At 42.6% G+C, this 19,654-nt stretch overlaps 1 protein-coding gene across 3 annotated transcripts in view; it reads right to left on the reverse strand.

Moving 5' to 3' along the window:
• Positions 1-13,743, reverse strand: part of LOC117454763 (uncharacterized) — a 50,417-nt gene extending 36,674 nt beyond the window's left edge. For all 3 annotated transcript variants that reach the window (XM_071204724.1, XM_071204722.1, XM_071204723.1), the window contains exon 1: positions 13,663-13,743. In XM_071204724.1, coding sequence (XP_071060825.1) covers positions 13,663-13,714 — 52 coding nt within the window. In that variant the 5' untranslated portion in view covers positions 13,715-13,743. The remainder of the gene's footprint in view (positions 1-13,662) is intronic.
• Positions 13,744-19,654: the final 5,911 nt, after the last annotated feature.

Genomic DNA, 19,654 nt, shown 5'->3' on the forward strand with positions numbered 1-19,654 from the left:
TGGAAATGCGGCCTAGTTATTTACTAAATCTCCTAACAAATGGTGATCTCGACGTGCCAAATAAACAGAGCTGTGGAAGGATTCTGACGGCCAGACTGGGTCGGGAACAAACACTTTTAGACACCTCAGACAATCGCAGAGCCCTGCAGCTACTAATAAGGTAAACAAAACTGTAGGATTGTCTGTAGGCGTTTCACAGTGTTTTTGAAGTTTAAATGGAATATACGATGCATGTTTTTACTATGTTAGGAAAGTTATATAAAACACGTGAACGTTGATCGCAAGGTACACGGAGAGTCCTGCGTGACGAGATAGGAAGCGGTTTGGCGTGGATTTTAGGTAGTTTATTCCTAAGTGGCGTGGAAACGGTGCAGTTCGTGGACTGTGAGGTGAAATTCCTGCACGACGAAACCTGGAAATTCGATTTTTCAGATCGAATCGCCGTTTAAAACTGAGGTTCAAATAGCAGACTGGGGGCCATAAGCTGAAGTGCCAGCGTTTGCTATTTGTTCAAGTAATTTGAAAGGCTGACGTAAACATAACGTTGATCGCAAGGTAGACAGAGAGTCCTGCGTGACGACATATGAAGCACGTTATCAAGCTAGACAAACTGTACGGGGAATAAATCTGTGTGATTTTTACCTGAATAACCTGTGTGGGCGATTGTCTGTGGTAATCAGACATTCGCTCAGAAGAATGAAACTCATTTGTGCTCTGCTGCTGCCATCTAGTGGCTGAAAGGGGGGGAAGCACGTTAATTAAGTCGGATAAATAAAAGCGAAGTCAATATATTGCGTCAGAATAGTAAAGACGATTCTGAAATTCCAGGGAGTTATCGGGAGCAATGGGAACAGATTAAGAGATTGATTTTAAGTGGAATCAAACAGGGGGATAAAGAAAAGGCTTGTATATTTAAATAAATAAGCTGTCTGTAGGTTGTCATTGTTGATTAGTACAGACCTTGTTTTATGTTGGTAAATGTAATGGTACAAGAGCAAGCTATTCATCACAATTGTATTTTTAGGTTATGAATAAAACAAAAAGTAGTAGCCTAGGTGGTAGGCAGAAGGGTTTTTGAACGCTTGTCAGTAATGTTTATATGACAGGGGTGCTTAGGCCCGCTTCGGTTTTCAATGTCCGCCATCACGTTAAAACAGAGGATTGGTGGCATTTTCAGTTTATTGCTTGCTTCCACACGCCTTCCCCCTCCTTGTCTCTTTCACGACTATAGTTAATGCATTAGAACGATTGTCAACTTGCCGTGTTTCTAGAAATCGGACTCGCTGTTCTGGAACAGCCTTTCAAAATAAAAGCCAAAGGCCGCTGTTCGCCAGAGATGCCTTCACAATAAAACCGTAATTTGCTTAACAATATATTTAACTTATATTGCGTCCTTAAATATTGATTTTAATTCATTACAGATCTAACCTGATTGTAACACAACTTAGATAAACAATTTCAAGTGGTTAGAGGGGGTTTCCTGTCTGGCTCATTTGATTTAGAACTGAAGTAAGGGAGAATAGTGTTTTATGAGTCATTCCTCATGGTTTCTAAAGATAAATCATCAGTTTGTCTGGACTTTGATATAGAGATAGGATCATGGTGGAGAAGGAAGACCTTTTTTAGTTTCAAATTAAAGAAGATTTTAAAGATGAAGTAAGCAGGACTTCAACTGGCCAAAAGAGATTTTAAAGTTTAATATTCTTGGTTAGCAAACAAGACATCTGATTATTATGTCACACATGATAATCTTGCTATAGAAACTAGCTTAAAATATTGGAGAAAATATGTAGATGTTCTTTCGTAGTGTGTGGAATATGTGATGCTGGAAACATGTACGTTTTTCAATGTATAGGAGAAAATGGTTTCCTGAAAGAGTTATGTTGGGTAAATATGTAGCAATGGATGAAACAATTTTTAGAGTGAGTTTTTGTGATATCATTAGTAGACATCAATTATGTTGTTTAGATGGCATTTAACAATTAAGACAGATAGTATGATTAGAAAGAGTCAGAGTGGAAAGGGTTGGATTTATTTAACCTCAGTGTGCTAGATTTTTTTTATAGGTAATGCGTCCCGAGACCTGGACTCCCCCTCTGAGTTAGAAAAGGCTACGATCCCGACCCTCCAAGCAGACAAAAGACCTAACCCAACAGGAGACTCCTCCTTCTCCAATCGAACAGACAGAGAACCAGAGCTGAAACAACAACAACAAGACTGCAGCCAGAACTATCTCCACCTGTGGCATCCAGAACCAAACAGTATGCTGACGGGCAGAGATCTACGCTCATCAGTCCCTCAGACGGGACCATGAAGTTCCAAGCTGAGCACAAGAGCAAAGTGTGGGACATGAGAGCAGAATCCGCCCTCCATAAAAACAGCAGGGAGACTGTAAAGGAGGAGATGAAATGCAAAGCAGTGCAAGAACATTGGCATGATAGGGCATGCAGATGTAACTGGGCCAATGGCTGACAGCGGATGAAGTTACAGCTGATGGACTGAAGAGAACACAGAATCAGAGGAGTTGGCATGGTCGATTAGAAGTGAGGAGGCCGGGGTCACGGCTTGAGAAAACCAGAGGAGGAGAAAAGGAGAACGGGAATGAGTGAGTTTACACATAAACACACTTATTCACAAAACGCACATTTAAAGCATAAATACGTAAAGACAGAAAGATTTATTAAATTAAAAATAGCAGTAAACTATTAGAGTAAAATGAGAACACACTGAGGGTTCAGAGTACAACCATATTCTTCAATCTTTTCATCATGTTAACAAAATATTCTTTGACATTTTTTATTCACGTGTGAATAAAGTAGTGGGATAGTTTTAGGAACCACTCTATACAAATCTTTATCTGTATGGATAATGTTAAAGGGAGAGCTGGTGCCAAGCCAGATATCGTATTCCAATCTAAATAATTGATTTCACCATTGTAGCATAGTTATTACCATAGGAAATATGAAATGACTTCTGTTTTTAAATCCTTGATAAAGGAGGGAGTAATTGTTGCATGTTCGGACATCCAGGGTTCCACACACTGCTAAAGAGTTTAACATTGATTTTTAGGTGGACCAGAATAGAAGACGTGTGGTTGTTATACCATTGTTATCATGAACAAAACATAAATAAGGACATAGTATCTGCTTGAAGATGAATGGATTTCATATCCTAGAGGGGATTAGTTATTGTGAATACTCCACAAGGTATCTACTAATGTATTGTAAAGAACTTGAATTGACTTGATAAATAAGTGAAGATAAGAAGATGTATGGACCATAAATTAGTCAATTGGTAAATAAAAATAGCGGAAAAGAGGAGAACTATTAAAGTGAAGTGGAAAATCAGTCTAAAACACACTGATAGGAAAAGGGGGGGGGCATGAAGGAAGTATGCACTGGACTTTTTATTCGTGTGTGAATTTGGTAGTGTTTTACAGTATTGATCAGTTCAAAGGGAGAGTTTTAGTAACAGCTCTATAAGATCAGATAAATATTTATTTATATAGGTCATGTTGAAGGGAAAGCTGGTTCTAAACAAGATATAGTATTTCAATTTGAGGTACTGGTTTCAAGTTCAGACACCCAGAGTTCCACGCACTGTTAAAGAGGGTAACATTGTTCTTTAAGTGCACCAGAATTGAAGATAAATTGATAGAATGAGTTATGGAATACGTAGCAGATCTTTACAGATCCTAGTAATGTTTTGACACAAGATAGTGATGTACACATGTTTCTGAAATAGATCTATTAGTCATTTTAATACTAATTAGGTGTAAATGAATTGCAGTAATAGTAATAGTACAATAAGGAAGTGACATTTTTTTGGCTAGACACTTTTCAGGGAATGTGGGAAACAGCAAGGAGGGGTTGGAGATATCTTGAACATTATAGTTGTAATTGTGAATTAATAAATGATGGCGCTCCATATATACGGATTTTTATAGACGAAGGATGCTGGCCTGTGCTGGAAGATCGGAGTCTCTGCAGAGCACGACACATGGCCAAAAAGACTGAGACCAACTGACCGACAGGGTAACTTGGGAAGGCACTGTCAATGACTGACTCTGCGGTGAACCTGACCAAACCTGACTTTACAACCTGACAGTGTGAGTGTGAGTGAGTGTATGTCTGCACCTGATCAGTGCAACTGCATGATTTAAAACAATGACTAATCAAGCATGTTTTGGACTAACACATTATTTTTGTGTGATAATAATGTGTGAAATGAGAGGTTTCCTAACATTGCACAAAAGGGGAAACCGTATCTAATCTGCTTGATGATGTTTCACTCCCACAGGAGGTGGCTGTTTGCAGAATGTGAAGCTCAAACTAACACAGGAGGATTCTGTTTCTTTTAGGACTGAAAGATGGAGAGAAACACTTACTGGAGTGTTTACTGTGGGAAATGATGGATGTACATTTGTGAAAAATGTTTGGTATTGTCTTATAATCCATTATGACCTGAAGGTTTTCTTCCCATACAGGTTTTTGTTTACACATGAGATAATGTGTAAAAAAGGGGGAGTGTAAACTTTAGAATGTACATTTTTCATTTAGGGACTGAAAGGAACCTGCTGCCCAACTCCATTGTTCAATCTGACCATTGATTGACAGTTTTAGAATTGACCTGCTCCATATTTGGGGATAACACACTGTTTGATGAATGTTGACATGTCTCTAATATTGATTGAGTTATAGCAGGTAACACAGATAAAGAACCAGTGGCCAAGGGGCTACCAGAGAGATGTAAGTCCAGAATGAAATACTGAAGAAGCTGACCTGTGAGTAATGTGTCAACTAATGTTTCAACAGGTATTAAAGTAACTAAGGTTTGAAATGTAGAAAGAACATATTTACAGTTAAAGTTAAAACATAGTAATGTAATGAGATAGAATGTAATTTGGACAACATCATGTAACTAGCCTGGTAAAGAAGTAAAAGCCATAGACTTTATTGTTGAGGTCATTATGGGGATATACATTTAATCTAAATACATAATAGAAAGACATTTGATGACAGTTTGTTGGAATTCTGTATTCATTTTTTCAGCGGGATAATATCTAAGCACTGACGGGTAGAAGCAGTATCACCAGGAAGCCATTCACTTTGTTAGTATTGTGATTTTGGTTGTTTTTGAATCCATAAGATTAGTGTGTTTCTTTACCAGAAACATTAGCAGTTCAAATCATATTTTTAGATTTTTAATGGGATCTCAGGGATTTTATTTTTAAATAAACACAGATGCTTGTCAGAAATTCAGAGCTATTGAAATATGTTATTTAGTTTACCTAAAGATGTTGGGGTTCTTATTTAGTTGGCACAGTCCAAGTATTAAGATTCTGAAGCTGTACAATTAATTTAGAAAACCTGTTCACAGACGTCTGTTTTAAGACACCCCACCAACAGGCTCCAAGTGGCCTACGCACTGGTGGGTCAAACAGCCGAGGGCCCCAGAGCCCGGAGCGTAGGCTTGAGGGATTTGTATCAGATTTCTCCACACAGGTTGTGGATGCCAAAAGGGGGACCCGAGACGCAGGAGGCTGACTGTCAACCCCAGGCTCTCCGGCCCCGACCGAGTGACCCAGAGGACATCCATCCAGCAGTCGTCCCAGGAGGCATCATCATCGGAGCGGAGAAGGAGGATCGAGAGGACATCCATCCAGCAGTCGTCCCGGGAGGCATCATCATCGGACCGGAGAAGGAAGATCGGGAGGACATCTATTCAGCATCGACTCGGAAGCCGCCATCAGCAAGCCGGAGGAGAAGGAAGACATCTCTCTAGCAGGCAGCCCAGAAGCCGCCGTCAGCGGATCAGAGGGGACAAAGACACGGCAAGCCAGGACGGCACAGGGGACTCCACTCTCCGCTGAAACAGGAGTGTGTGTTAAGTACAACAAGACGGTGTATGGAGCCAGCCAGGCCTGCCAAGCTATGGGCAGCCTCTACCATGACAGCTGCTTCACCTGCAGCACCTGTAGTCGAAGGCTGAGAGGGAAGGCGTTCTATGACGCAGGAAGGGTTTTCTGTGAAGAGGACTTTCTGTACTCTGGGTTCCAGCAGTCTGCAGACAAGTGCAACGCAGGTGGACATCTAATCATGGACATGCAGGTCGGCAGGCCCTGGGGAAGTCTTACCGCCCCGGTTGCTTCCGCTGCGTCATCTGCAACGAGAGCCTGGACGGAGTGCCCTTCACTGTGGACACTGAGAATAAAATCTACTGTCTGAAAGACTACCACAGGGTCCTGGCGCCTAAATGTGCTGCGTGTAACCAGCCCATCCTGCCCTCAGAGATGGTCTGATGAAACCATTCGAGTTGTATCCGGAGAGGACAAGTATGGAGACTCAGCAGACAAGGATGCAGTTTTTTTGCAAGTGCCTTGTGTAAGTTGCACTCTTTTTTAAGAGTGCAAAAGGGGGAATTGTGAGGAAATATTTGTATGTATTCATGTTAGTAAACTATCAAGATGCTTAAAAAGGGAAAATGATTTGGGTAGAACACTGTGAACTGTAAAGACCTCATGAAAGAAACAAGAACAAGAAGTGAGGATACCCGGCCCGGAGGAAGCCCGGGGTCCCCTTCTGGAGCCAGGCCCAGAAGGAGGACTCGTCGGCGAGCGTCTGGTGGCCGGGCTTGCCACGGAGCCCGGCCGGGCCCAGCCCGAAAAGGCAACGTGGGCAACACCTCTGCTTCTCCGTCCCGCGGGCCCACCACCTACGGGAAACATCGATGGGGTCGGGTGCGCTGCCAGAAGGGTGGCAGTGAAAGCGGAGGGTCTCGACGGACCAGACCCGGGCGGCAGAAGCTGGCTTTGGGGACGTGGAACGTCACCTCTCTGGGGGGGAAGGAGCCGGAGCTTGTGCAGGAGGTGGAGCGGTACCAGTTGGATCTGGTTGGGCTCACCTCTACGCACAGCGTCGGCTCTGGAACCTTACTTCTGGATAGGGGTTGGACTCTATTCTTCTCCGGAGTTGCTCAGGGTGTGAGGCGCCGGGCGGGTGTGGGGATACTCACAAGTCCCCGGTTAGGTGCTTCGTTGTTGGAGTTTACCCCAGTGGACGAGAGGGTCGCCTCCCTACGCCTGCGGGTTATGGGGGGGAAAACTCTGACTGTTGTGTGTGCTTATGCACCCAACAGCAGTTCAGAGTATTCGGCCTTCTTGGAGACCCTGGAAAGAGTCCTGTATGGGGCTCCTGAAGGGGACTCCTTAGTCTTGCTGGGAGACTTCAACGCACATGTGGGCAATGATGGAGACACTTGGAGGGGCGTGATTGGGAGGAACGGCCCCCCTGATCTGAACCGGAGTGGTGGTTTGTTACTGGACTTCTGTGCTAGTCATGGATTGGCCATAACAAACACCATGTTCGAACATAAGGATGCTCATAAGTGTACGTGGTACCAGAGCACCCTAGGCAGAAGGTCCATGATCGATTTCGTTATCGTATCATCGGACCTGAGGCCGTATGTTTTGGACACTCGGGTAAAGAGAGGGGCGGAGTTGTCAACTGATCACCATCTGGTGGTGAGTTGGGTCGAGTGGCGGGGGAAGCCTCTGGATAGACCCGGTAAGCCCAAATGTGTAGTTCGGGTGAACTGGGAACGTCTGGAGGAGGCCCAAGTTCAGGAGGCCTTCAACTCACACCTCCGGCGGAGCTTTTCGGGCATTCCTGTGGAGGTTGGGGACATAGAACCAGAGTGGTCGGTGTTCAAAGCCTCTATTGCCGAAGCCGCGGCGGGGAGCTGTGGTCTCAAGGTCCTAGGTGCCTCAAGGGGCGGTAACCCTCGAACCTCCTGGTGGACACCGGTGGTCAGGGAAGCCGTCCGACTGAAGAAGGAGGCCTTCAGGGATTTGTTATCCCGGGGGACTCCCGAGGCAGTTGCAAGGTACCGACAGGCCCGAAGGGCAGCAGCCTCATCCGTGGCCGAGGCAAAGCAGCGGGTGTGGGAGAAGTTTGGAGAAGACATGGAGAAGGACTTTCGGGCGGCACCAAAGTTGTTCTGGAAAACTGTCCGACACCTCAGGAGGGGGAAGCAGGGAACCATCCAAGCTGTGTACAGTAAGGATGGGACGTTGTTGACCTCAACTGATGGAGTGTTGGGACGTTGGAAGGAACACTTTGAGGAACTCCTGAACCCGACAACTCCGCCCTCTATGTTAGAGGCAGAGCTGGAGTATGACGGGGGATCAACACCAATCTCCCGGGGGGAGGTCACTGAGGTCGTCAAACAACTCCACAGTGGCAAAGCCCCGGGGGTGGATGAGATCCGCCCGGAAATGCTGAAGGCTCTGGGTGTTGAGGGACTGTCATGGTTGACACGTCTCATCAACGTTGCGTGGAAGTCGGAAACAGTACCGAAGGAGTGGCAGACCGGGGTGGTGGTCCCCCTTTTCAAAAAGGGGGATCAGAGGGTGTGTGCCAATTACAGAGGCATCACACTACTCAGCCTCCCCGGGAAAGTTTACTCCAAGGTACTTGAAAGGAGGGTCAGGCCGATTGTCGAACCTCAGATTGAGGAGGAACAATGCGGATTCCGTCCTGGTCGTGGAACGACGGATCAGCTTTTTACTCTCGCAAGGATCCTGGAGGGGGCCTGGGAGTACGCTTATCCGGTCTACATGTGTTTTGTAGACTTGGAGAAGGCGTATGACCGGGTTCCCAGGGAGTTACTGTGGGAGGTGCTGCGGGAGTATGGGGTGAGGGGGTCTCTACTCAGGGCCATCCAATCTCTGTACTCCCAAAGCGAGAGCTGTGTCCGGGTCCTCGGCAGTAAGTCGGACCCATTTCCGGTGAGGGTTGGCCTCCGCCAGGGCTGCGCTTTGTCACCAATCCTGTTTGTAATATACATGGATCGGATTTCGAGGCGTAGTCGTGGGGGGGGGGGGGGTCTGCAGTTCGGTGGACTAAGGATTGCACCACTGCTTTTTGCAGATGATGTGGTTCTGATGGCTTCATCGGTCTGCGACCTTCAGCACTCACTGGATCGGTTCGCAACCGAGTGTGAAGCGGCTGGGATGAGGATCAGCACCTCCAAATCTGAGGCCATGGTTCTCAGCAGGAAACCGATGGACTGTCCACTCCAAGTAGGGAATGAGTCCTTACCCCAAGTGAAGGAGTTCAAGTATCTCGGAGTCTTGTTCTCGAGTGAGGGAACAATGGAGCGTGAGATGGGCCGGAGAATCGGAGCAGCGGGAGCGGTATTGCAGTCGCTTTACCGCACCGTTGTGACGAAAAGGGAGCTGAGCCAGAAGGCAAAGCTCTCTGTCTACCGGGCCATTTTCGTTCCTACCCTCACCTATGGTCATGAAGGATGGGTCATGACCGAAAGAACGAGATCGCGGATGCAAGCGGCCGAGATGGGTTTCCTCCGCCGGGTGGCTGGTGTCTCCCTTAGAGATAAGGTGAGAAGTTCGGTCATCAGGGAGGGACTCGGAGTTGAGCCGCTCCTCCTTCGCATCGAAAGAAGCCAGTTGAGGTGGTTCGGGCACCTAGTTAGGATGCCACCTGGGCGCCTCCCTAGGGAGGTGTTCCAGGCACGTCCAGCTGGGAAGAGACCAAGGGGTAGACCTAGGACCAGGTGGAGGGATTATATCTCTTCGCTGGCCTGGGAGCGCCTTGGGATCCCCCAGTCAGAGCTGGTTGATGTCGCCAGGGAAAAGAAAGTTTGGGGCTCTCTGCTGGAACTGCTACCCCCGCGACCTGACCACGGATAAGCGGGAGAAGATGGATGGATGGATGGACTGTGAACTGTTTTTGGGGCCTGTGAACATTTGGTTTTTTGAGGACAAAGGAAGAGGGGGAAGGTGTGGAGTTAACATACAGTCATCTCAGATCCCTGTGATAATGATGTGAGGTGTTGATGATAATTTGGGCAGCCAATTACTGGTCTGGAAGGGAGGCGCAGATAACTCCTCCTCTGGTCAGCGAGGTATTTAGACAGGAACCCCGCTGTGTGCCCTCTCTCTCTCCTCTCGCTGGCACACGTGAGTATCAGGTAAATGTGGGATCCCACAGATCTGTATTTATTTTGTACTGTATTTGATTGTATTGCATTGTTTTATTACCATTAAAGTGGATTATTGTTTAACGGTTACTTGGCAGCAGTGAATTCCTTCCTGTAAGAATAATCAGCTTGTTTAGGGACCCGCGGAGATTTGGAAATGCGGCCTAGTTATTTACTAAATCTCCTAACACTCTCTAGCTTTTTACTAGGGGTGTAACGGTTCACAAACATTTCGGTTCGGTACGTACCTCGGTTTTTAGGTCACGGTTCGGTTCGGTACGTTTTCGGTACAGCAGAAAAAATTATCACAAAACATAACATATTTTTTTTTATTATTATTAAACTGTGAATAATGTATTCACTCAAATAAATACAAAATATAATAAAATAAACATTAAGGTGCAGCATTTCGATGAACTGAAATAATCTGTATTTGAACTGTACTGTTCTAGTACTCACAAAACATAAACTATTAGTTTTGGGTTTTTAATTATTATTAAACTATGAATATTCACTCAAATAAATGCAAAATATAATAAAATAAACATTAAGGTGCAGCATTTTGATGAACTGAAATAATCTGTATTTGAACTTTACTGTACTAGTACTCACAAAACATAAACTATTAGTTTTGGGTTTTTAATTATTATTAAACTATGAATATTCACTCAAATAAATATAAAATATAATAAAATAAACATTAAGGTGCAGCTTTTCGATGAACTGAAATAATCTGTATTTGAACTTTACTGTACTAGTACCTAAGCAGCCAGCTTGACATTATGACTTGCTTGTCATTGTATTTTCATGTTTTTTTTTAAAGAAAGATGAACTTGTCCACATTGCTTGCCGAAAGGGCAGATCAGCTGGCACTAGCAATGTCTCGCTAGGGACAGAGGTAGCAGATACAGCCAGGTAGCGCTTTGCTAACATGGCAACATAAGGATATTTGCCGTTTGTAGCTTTGGCTCGGTCTGAAGTTTTTGCGAGTGGTGGAGGCTTAAATGCTAGCGGGAGTTGGGTTTGCACTTCAGTCTTTTGGTACCGGTGATATTCACGTTCGGGTGATGCCTTTTCAAATGAGTGTGCAAGTTTGATGTATTGCCAGCCGCGTAACCAATTTTAGTTGAACAATGCCGACAAACAGCTTTGGTTCGGTCCGCCTGTCTTTGTCCGTCATCCTTGTACGTAACTGCGAAACCAAAATGTTCCCAAACCAGAGACTTCAATGATGCTAGAGGATTTTCGAGCTCAACTTTATCTGCGTTCGCCATTTCGACAGTTCCTCAAATTACTGACTACATTTGAACGCATCCCTCTGACCACCTCGTCCAATGAAATGACTTGCTCGCTCTATGACGCGTTGAACACAATGGGAGCAAATTACTCTGAATGCTGCGACGCAGCACCTGCGATTACTTCCAAGAAGTTGTTCACGTTCTCAATTTTTTACGTTTAACGTAATATTCATTCGGTACACTTCGGTACACACGTGTACCGAACCGAAGGGCCCGTACCGAATAATTTCGGTACGGGTACGTGTACCGTTACACCCCTACTTTTTACCAGCATATTCTTTGACAGGTTTGCCTGCTTTTGCCTCACACTCATTTGTATGTCTCTCCCAGGAGGAATCCAAGGCCTTCCACACTCCCAAGACCAACCAGGTAGTGATGGCAAAATGAAGCTTTGAATGAAGCATCGAACCACTTGGACAATTGTGTCGGAAATAGGTTCATTTCTCGAAGCTTCAGTTACAGCGACCTCTCCTGGCGAAGTGCAAGGCTGCAGTGGGTTTAACGTATCTTTGCCTTGAAAAATATTCAATGCACACACACACTAAGACTGAATATCATGTTCTATTTGCAATTATAGATTGATAATTGTGTGTATTGGGTAATTGAGATGAGACTAGAGAGTGCTGGAAATGTTTTTGCGGAGGAGAGGGCCTTTTATCAGTTATTAAAGTATTAAAGTTGAAAAGCAATGATTAAAATACATCCATTCCGGGCTTTGAACCAGCTGCGCGGAGGACATCGCCGCATTCGGGCTGCCGGCTCGACCCACTGGGCAATCTATTCCTTGAAATATTGAACTGTTTTTATATTACTGATAGTTGTCTTTTTGTTCACAACTTCTCCACATTTCGAAGTGTTTCCCAGAACCACCTATCTTTCTTCCTGGCTTGCTCTATAATGATACTACAATTCAAATGCAATACCAACAGCAACTCAACAGCAACAACGCAAACTACGACAACCCACACATTGCGCATTGTTTAGAGCGGTCATAAAGTGTTGAAGCGCTCAAATTCGAAACTGTTTCAACCTGTCACCTGTCTGAATCGAGACGAGGCAGTGCATTGAATCGCGTGAATGGACCGCGAACCAGTCAAGTGATTCATTCAGGAAATGAAGCAGTTGCTGGTTCTGACGTCACATGTCACGTGATTTGAAGCAAGCTTCGAAGCACTGCTTCTATGGAATAGGAAGTCCAGGGTTAAAGCTCCGTTCGAAGCTTCAGTGTCAAACTGCCATCACTACCAAGGCCTTCCACACTCCCAATACCAGCCAGGCCTCTCTACCCTCCCTGGCACAACTGTTTCCCACTGCCGCAATAACCAACCTCCACTCCCAGCTCCCCTTTTCCAGTAAACAAATGTTACTTTCACAGCTGATTCCGAGTCTGATTCTGGGTCCCCTCCAGTACATGTGACACCGACAGTGACTTGGCAGACATTTCTAGCTGGGACACCCAAAATGCAAAAGGAAGCACTGCACCCAAAACTACATAAACACTTACCAAAACCTAACTTTTGCACCAAATGGCACTTTGTCCAAACCTGAACTTACAGTTTTCTTTTGTTGCTAACACACTAAAATTAGACATACAGCTTCATTATTTAAACTCTCACTCAAAGAGCAAAACCTCAGCTCAAATCTCAAAAACTCTAAACACATTTTCAGCTCTGCAACGGAGTTTCAATTCAACCTGGCACTTTAATCAGCAAGAGGAAGAGGTGGAGGGGGGGTAGAAGTGAGAAGGAGGATGCATTGGAGTCAGTTGAAGAGTTATTTCTCCTGCAGGCCGTGGCCAGACCCAGCAATGTGGTCAAATGCAGCCTAAGCACTTTTCTGTCCTGTTTAATTTCCCTCAAAGAGGCATCATATTGTTTGCACCACTGTAACCATGTGTTATGTGTTTTGGAGAACAATTAAAGTATAACAACAGTTATGTGTGTAGCATGTTTAATGGCAACGTTTTGAAAATGGCAAACAAGTGAAGATGTCAGATTTCTATGTCTTACTTAGAGAACCGTGTGCAGTGTCTTGCAACAAAATGGCAAGTTGAATTGCTGAACATGTGTTTAGAGTTTTGGAGATTTGAGCTAAGGTTTGAGTGTGAATTTAAATAATGATGCTTTATGTGTCATTTTAGTGTGTTATAAAGTGTAATCTATAATTACAACAATTCCAAAGCAACAAGCAAACATCTGAAGTTAAATTAAACACAGTGTATTGAATGACCGTGAGTGTTTACGTACTTCCTAAAGTAATGTGCTTTCCCATAACCTCACATGCCCGATGAGTTCAGCTGCATGATTACGCACTCTGAAATGAGAACTATGGAAACCAATGAGACAACATTAAAATGTCTTACCTGAAAAGGCATTACAGCCCAGCATAAAAGCTAAAAGGCTCCAGATATTCATCCTTATCCTCAAACAGAGAATGAGTGAGTGACCACAGTTTCGTCTGAAGCGAGAACAGGAAGTGAGCTTTCTCGCCTCGTTCCTCTAACTAAAGCAATATATATAACTCATTGACTCGGTCTGTTTCCCTTAATGTTTCTTCTCATTGCAACCCACGAGTTCACTAAATGGTACATGCATCTGGAATGGAATAATATATTTTTTAATGAAATATATTCATAATTTGTTATGATTGCAATTGTACTTATAATTATTAATAAATAAATAAAGGTTGGTTTCAGGATATATATAATTTAGATTCAATCCCAGATAGAAAAACTATAAGTTGCAAACAAATCATTTGTGTAATCATGTAAACTATAAGTATTTTGTCTTTGTTTTAACATAGGTTTTTGTTTGCAGTTCTTGTTTCTTCTTTCTCAATGATCAGACTTTTGCTCTCGCTGCAGCTCTCTCTTTTGCGCTCCCTCATTTTTTGTTTGAGATTCTGACACAAACCTCCTAGGTGGGCGGGACTTGCAGGGGTGTGTCCCCATTAGCTACTTAATTTTGAGTGACAGCCCAGTCCTCCAGCGATTGTACAGTGCAGGCAGCTGTGGTGCGGTAGCTGAGAGTGGACAGAAGTCCCCCAGAAGAACCAGCATTTCAATTATTATAATAGTACAAGTGAAAATAAATGTAAGTATTGATCATTTGTGTTGTTTGTGCTGTACTATACGGTCTGTTTCTTTACTGTGGTAAGTGAGAAGTAAAGCCGTGCTATGAAAGTTAGCTTTTGCTACCTTTAGATCCATAACAATGCAAGCTAAGTAGCCTAACAGTTAGCTACATAGCTAGCAGTGAGTGAGCATTCAGACACTGGCGCACACACTCAAACGGACTCGTGTGCCTGACTCTACCAACAGGCTTTCATGATTCTGTTTAGATATGCAAGTATAAGCCATGATAGCTTATTTTATTAACACGCTAATTTGATATGAAAATCAATGGAGGCTGAGTTAACTTTGTAGGAAAACCTACTGTCCATGAGCTCAGGGCTCGAAATTAACTTTTTTCCTCAGTGTCCCACAACTGTCCCGAATTCTACTTTGTATTGTCCCGGATATAACCAGCAGTGTCCCAAATTAAAATTGGTATCGTCGCCCCCCCAATTATGCCGAATACATATCATTTGATCATTTTTTTGTCACTTAATCATCACACCATAGACTCTGGTCCACCATGTAAGTTTAAAATACTTATTCTTTTAAACATATGAATATTAGTCTGATCTGTTGCCTCTCCTAGAGTAGAAGGGAAGAGAGTTGATTTAAGACATGTTTTTCTATTGTTTCTCAATATCCAGACTAATTTATCATTGTCATGTCAACATTGAAGAATTCTGATTTGTATTTTTAATTCAATATGGTATGGCTGTATGGTCTCTGTGTTTTATGATCGGAACCCTCTATCTGGCAATAAAAGTGGTATGAATGATAATAAAAAAAACAGAAGTTCCATAATACAGTTTAATAAATGTATCTGTTTTCAGTTCTAATTACAAGTTATCCTCACAAGTCAGTACTATAGGAATATAAATTGATCTTCTATCTTCATTCATGAATGTCAATCATCTTGCTCTCACTCACAGTGCCTTGGTTAAAGAGCCTGTTGCTGTTTATTTATAGCTTTGAATTCTTTCAAACCAATATTATCTTCTTAAACTTGTATGGTAGTCAGGAGCATCACTTTCTAATGTTTATTGATACATTAAGAGGGAGGGGATCTAAAGTAATGCTTTAAAATTCAGATTAGATTAATTTCTACCATTTTCTTAAATTCATGGTAGTTTCAGTAATCCCCTGGTAATTGAGGACACAAGTTATCTAAATGACTAATGTCATCTTTATGGCTTTCAGAAAGGACAGGAGACCGACAGGTGACTATCAAAGGACCAGCAGCATGATGATGATGATGATGATGATGATGGTGATGATGATGATGATGATGATGATGATGATGATGATGATGATGATGATGATGATGATGATGATGATGATGATGATGATGATGATGTTAAATGTGTTGTTTTAGGAACATCCATTGCAAATACATGGAATTCAATAAACATTGAATATCATGCAGTTTGTCTGTGCCTTTTCCTCCGTGTTGTCCTGGTTTGCTGTGCTGCCTCCTAGTCGCCACCATGGTTTGCTGTGCTGCCTGGGGATGCTCAAATCGCTCAGAGAAAGGAGTACGAATGTACGGCTTCCCCACTGACACAGAGCGGAGGAAAAAATGGCTGGCTCAAGTTAGCAGGAGCAATTTCACGACCAACAGCAACAAAATATGTGATGTAATTATATACAAACACTGCATTTGCACTTTTTCACAAAACGAAAACCACACCATTGGGAAAGCTTAATGTTTTGTTTAATACAAAAAAACAGGGAAAGGTTTGAAAAACACTGAGTTGAGACTCAGGGTGCAGGGTGAGGGTCTCAGTGCAGGTATTCAGGCTCCATTGAATCTCCCTCTGGTTCTTGTGCTGAAAGAGGGAGTAACAGACAGGATAAAGGGTTATACACACAGCACACCTATTGGATGGGAATTGCCTTGGGGAGAGAAGGTGTTTACTTATATAAAACAGTGGTATTAAACTTACCTTGTGTTTTCACTCTCACTTAAGTCCCTCTCCCTTTACCATCAATCCAGAATCAGCTGGGCTGCAACATTATACAGACAGGTAATAATCAACAGAATCACAAGGACACAATATGGCTCTGCTAAAAACACTCACTCTTACACGCACCAAAGTTATATTTATCTAATATTTAACTCCCTCCACCCCCGCATACAATCCCGTTTAGAAGCCCCTCTTCTCTAATTCAACATGTTGGACGAAATGACATTAAGAGAACGGAATTTACAATTAAAAGGCTGTTCAACGTGTGTTGCTAACTTGATCGGTATCCTAGCTTAATCTGTTATCTGTAAACGTTCCCTAAATCTACTAATTTAGGGATAATCCACTGACATCCTTTAATACACATGTTCATTTGAATCAGATGTACTGATAATATCCGCAATATAAATCTTTAAACTTCTTCTTAGCTTTAAAAGTCCGTCACGAACGGTGTATTATGCTGCAACTCTACAGCTCTGCTAGCCTTGGCGCTAACTTCCGGGGAACGATTGAGAGGCTCCACGATCCGCCATTGCTGTAAAAAAGTGGTCCATTGGAGTGAACGGAGATGTCGTAACTCTTCTATTATATGGCTCTGCGTCTGGTCTGTTTAATAAAGCAAATCTGCCACTTTTATATTGTAGAATTTGTTAAATTAAAGCAGTCTTTAATTGTTTGTCCTAAACATAGTATTATGCTTTTGAAACATGTCTTTGAAAAATAATAGCTTACATTTTATACAGTAGTGTATCACCTTTAGCTTGAAAATACATAGATGTGTTTTTGTTATCTATAAAATAGATAGACAGACAGACAGACAAGACACTTTATCAATCCCAAATTGGGAAATTATTTAACAGCAGCAGTGTGTTCAGGTATTAAAAATATTTAAAGTTGGAATAAAGTATGAACTACACATCACAAGTCTAATGCACTGCAATCCATAAGAGAAGTCTGAAATGTTCATGAAACTCCCCAGGAGACACTAACGTGGCAAAGTGGACTCCAGAGTTTGCTGCATTAGTTGGACTGTATGATCTGTGGTGTAGTGGGCTGTCACTCAAAAACGGAGTAGCCCTGAAAGTCCCGCCCACCTGGGAGGTTTGTGTCAAAATCGAAAACAAAAAATGAGGGAGCACAAACGAGAAGAGCTGCAGCGAGAGCAAAAGTCTGATCATTGAGAAAGAAGAAATAAGAACTGCAAACAAAAACCTATGTTAAAACAAAGAAAAAATACTTATAGTTTACATGATTACACACATGATTTGTTTGCAACTTATAGTTTTATTTTTGAATTTTATTTTATTTAGCTTGACTCTTTTTTTTCTTCTTTTAAACTCATAGTTTTGCTTTATTCTGAGAAAGTGTTGCTTTATCTTTATGATACAAAATGATCATAATGATCATTACCCTCTCTCGTCTGGGCGGTAAGAAAGGAGCCCTCAGCCAGTGCAGCAGCAGCCAACAAGCTGACTGTTGCTATCTGTAAAGTATGGCGCCGAAACATAATTTCAGCCAATCAGCGTCGTCAGATCTGATGGTCATAGGGCGCCGTGTCAGCGCCCTGGCCTGTGTGTCTGAGTTGTTTGAACTCGTATCCAAGGTGACGCTACAGCAGTTGTCGAGGATGGCTGCGTCTCCGTGCTAGTGGATCGCCGGAGCTGTAGATTAACATTTACATGCTTATTGTAGTTGTAAGGGCAATGCCTGTAGCACCATGGAGCATCAATAAGTCCTCCAACTCATACGACCAAATGGGTCGATTGTTCAAGCCCTTATTACGACCAAATATGTCGTTTGTTCAAGCGCTTAATACGACCTATAATTACGTTTTAAAGTTGTCGGCCTCTAGTGCTCCCGTTGAATGCAAACGTTACAGAGGGTTGTTTATTCACAAATAACCCTCTCTGTAAAATCCTAAATTGTTGGATAGTTTGGCCATTAAAACGCTTTATGATTAGATTTATAGCGAGAAGTATATATTGTACTTTTAGAATTCACGTCCAGTCGATATGTAAGATCTATAGTTTGATAGATATTACGAAGATGATTTGAGGTTTCGTCAGGAGAACATGTATGCGGCAAGCTTCCATGTAAAGTTACAGGTGGAAAACAGTATTTCCGGTCTCAACGTTTTCATAATAAAACCAATGATCAAATGATTTAACAGTGATATCTGCACTACTCATCCACTGAAAAACATCAGTTTATCCTAGTTAATTATACGACATTAATTGGTTTAAATTGTGTACAATGCTTTTGTGTTTTTCCCATAGGTTTTTCTCTTTCGATTCTGAGAGACACATTTCTTTTTTCAGAGGTTTTGATAGGCTAAAATCACGCCGCAATGCACGTTGGGATATGATGTTTATGTGATATGAAATCGGAAAACATTTAAAAAAAAAAAAAAAATACTTTATTCCGAGTGTTCTTGCTTTTCTCTTTGAAAGTCATCACATAACGGCATTGTAATACACGGTTCGGCTGCATTCAATATTACATATCTGCCGTAGTTCTGTATTTATAGAGCCCTGATGAGAAGACCTTTTGACAAACAGGAAGAGATGCCGCCAAAACTGAATACCTGACATGGATCATAAATATATCAACAATTAAACAACATCTTCCATTTCTTTTCACACAATACGTCTCCTTGCAGTATCAATACTAATTCGGCTTACTTTTATATTTGATCCAATCGGTAGATTGGTATATGTACACCATAACGGCGCACAGCTGATAGAAAGGGACACTTGGTGGTTAAAGCACGTTATTGAAATGTATTATTTTTATTATTAGATATTAATAGGAGACACAGACAGACACAATTATAAGGCTTTATTTAAACATTAAAGAATACTTTAGGTTAAGGTCTTATTTTGAATAAGAAAAAAGCTTTGGGGGTATACATATTATTTGGGACGGGGTTCAAATCCAGTTTTGGACAGTTTTGGACAGTTTTGGACAGTTTTGGACAGTCTGCCGTGGTTCCATCCCATTTGAAAGTGTTATTCGACGCTCGGCGTAACCCTCGGAGCACACTCAAACATCCAATCACAGAGCTTGAGGACTATCACGGGGTTTGTCAAGCGAAGCGGAGAGAATACTTACTTCCGGGTGTAAAATTCTCTAAAGCAAATGAGCTGCTCCGACCCTCGGTCCTGACGGACTCCAACTTGTGTTTATTAATCAAACAAATAAATAAACACAAGGATAATGATGTGTTATTGTTGAGTAAATAACAGTGTGGTTTAGAAAATAATACAACATTAGAA

Source organism: Pseudochaenichthys georgianus, chromosome 11 (genome assembly GCF_902827115.2).
Source record: "Pseudochaenichthys georgianus chromosome 11, fPseGeo1.2, whole genome shotgun sequence".
Taxonomy (NCBI): Eukaryota; Metazoa; Chordata; class Actinopteri; order Perciformes; family Channichthyidae; genus Pseudochaenichthys; species Pseudochaenichthys georgianus.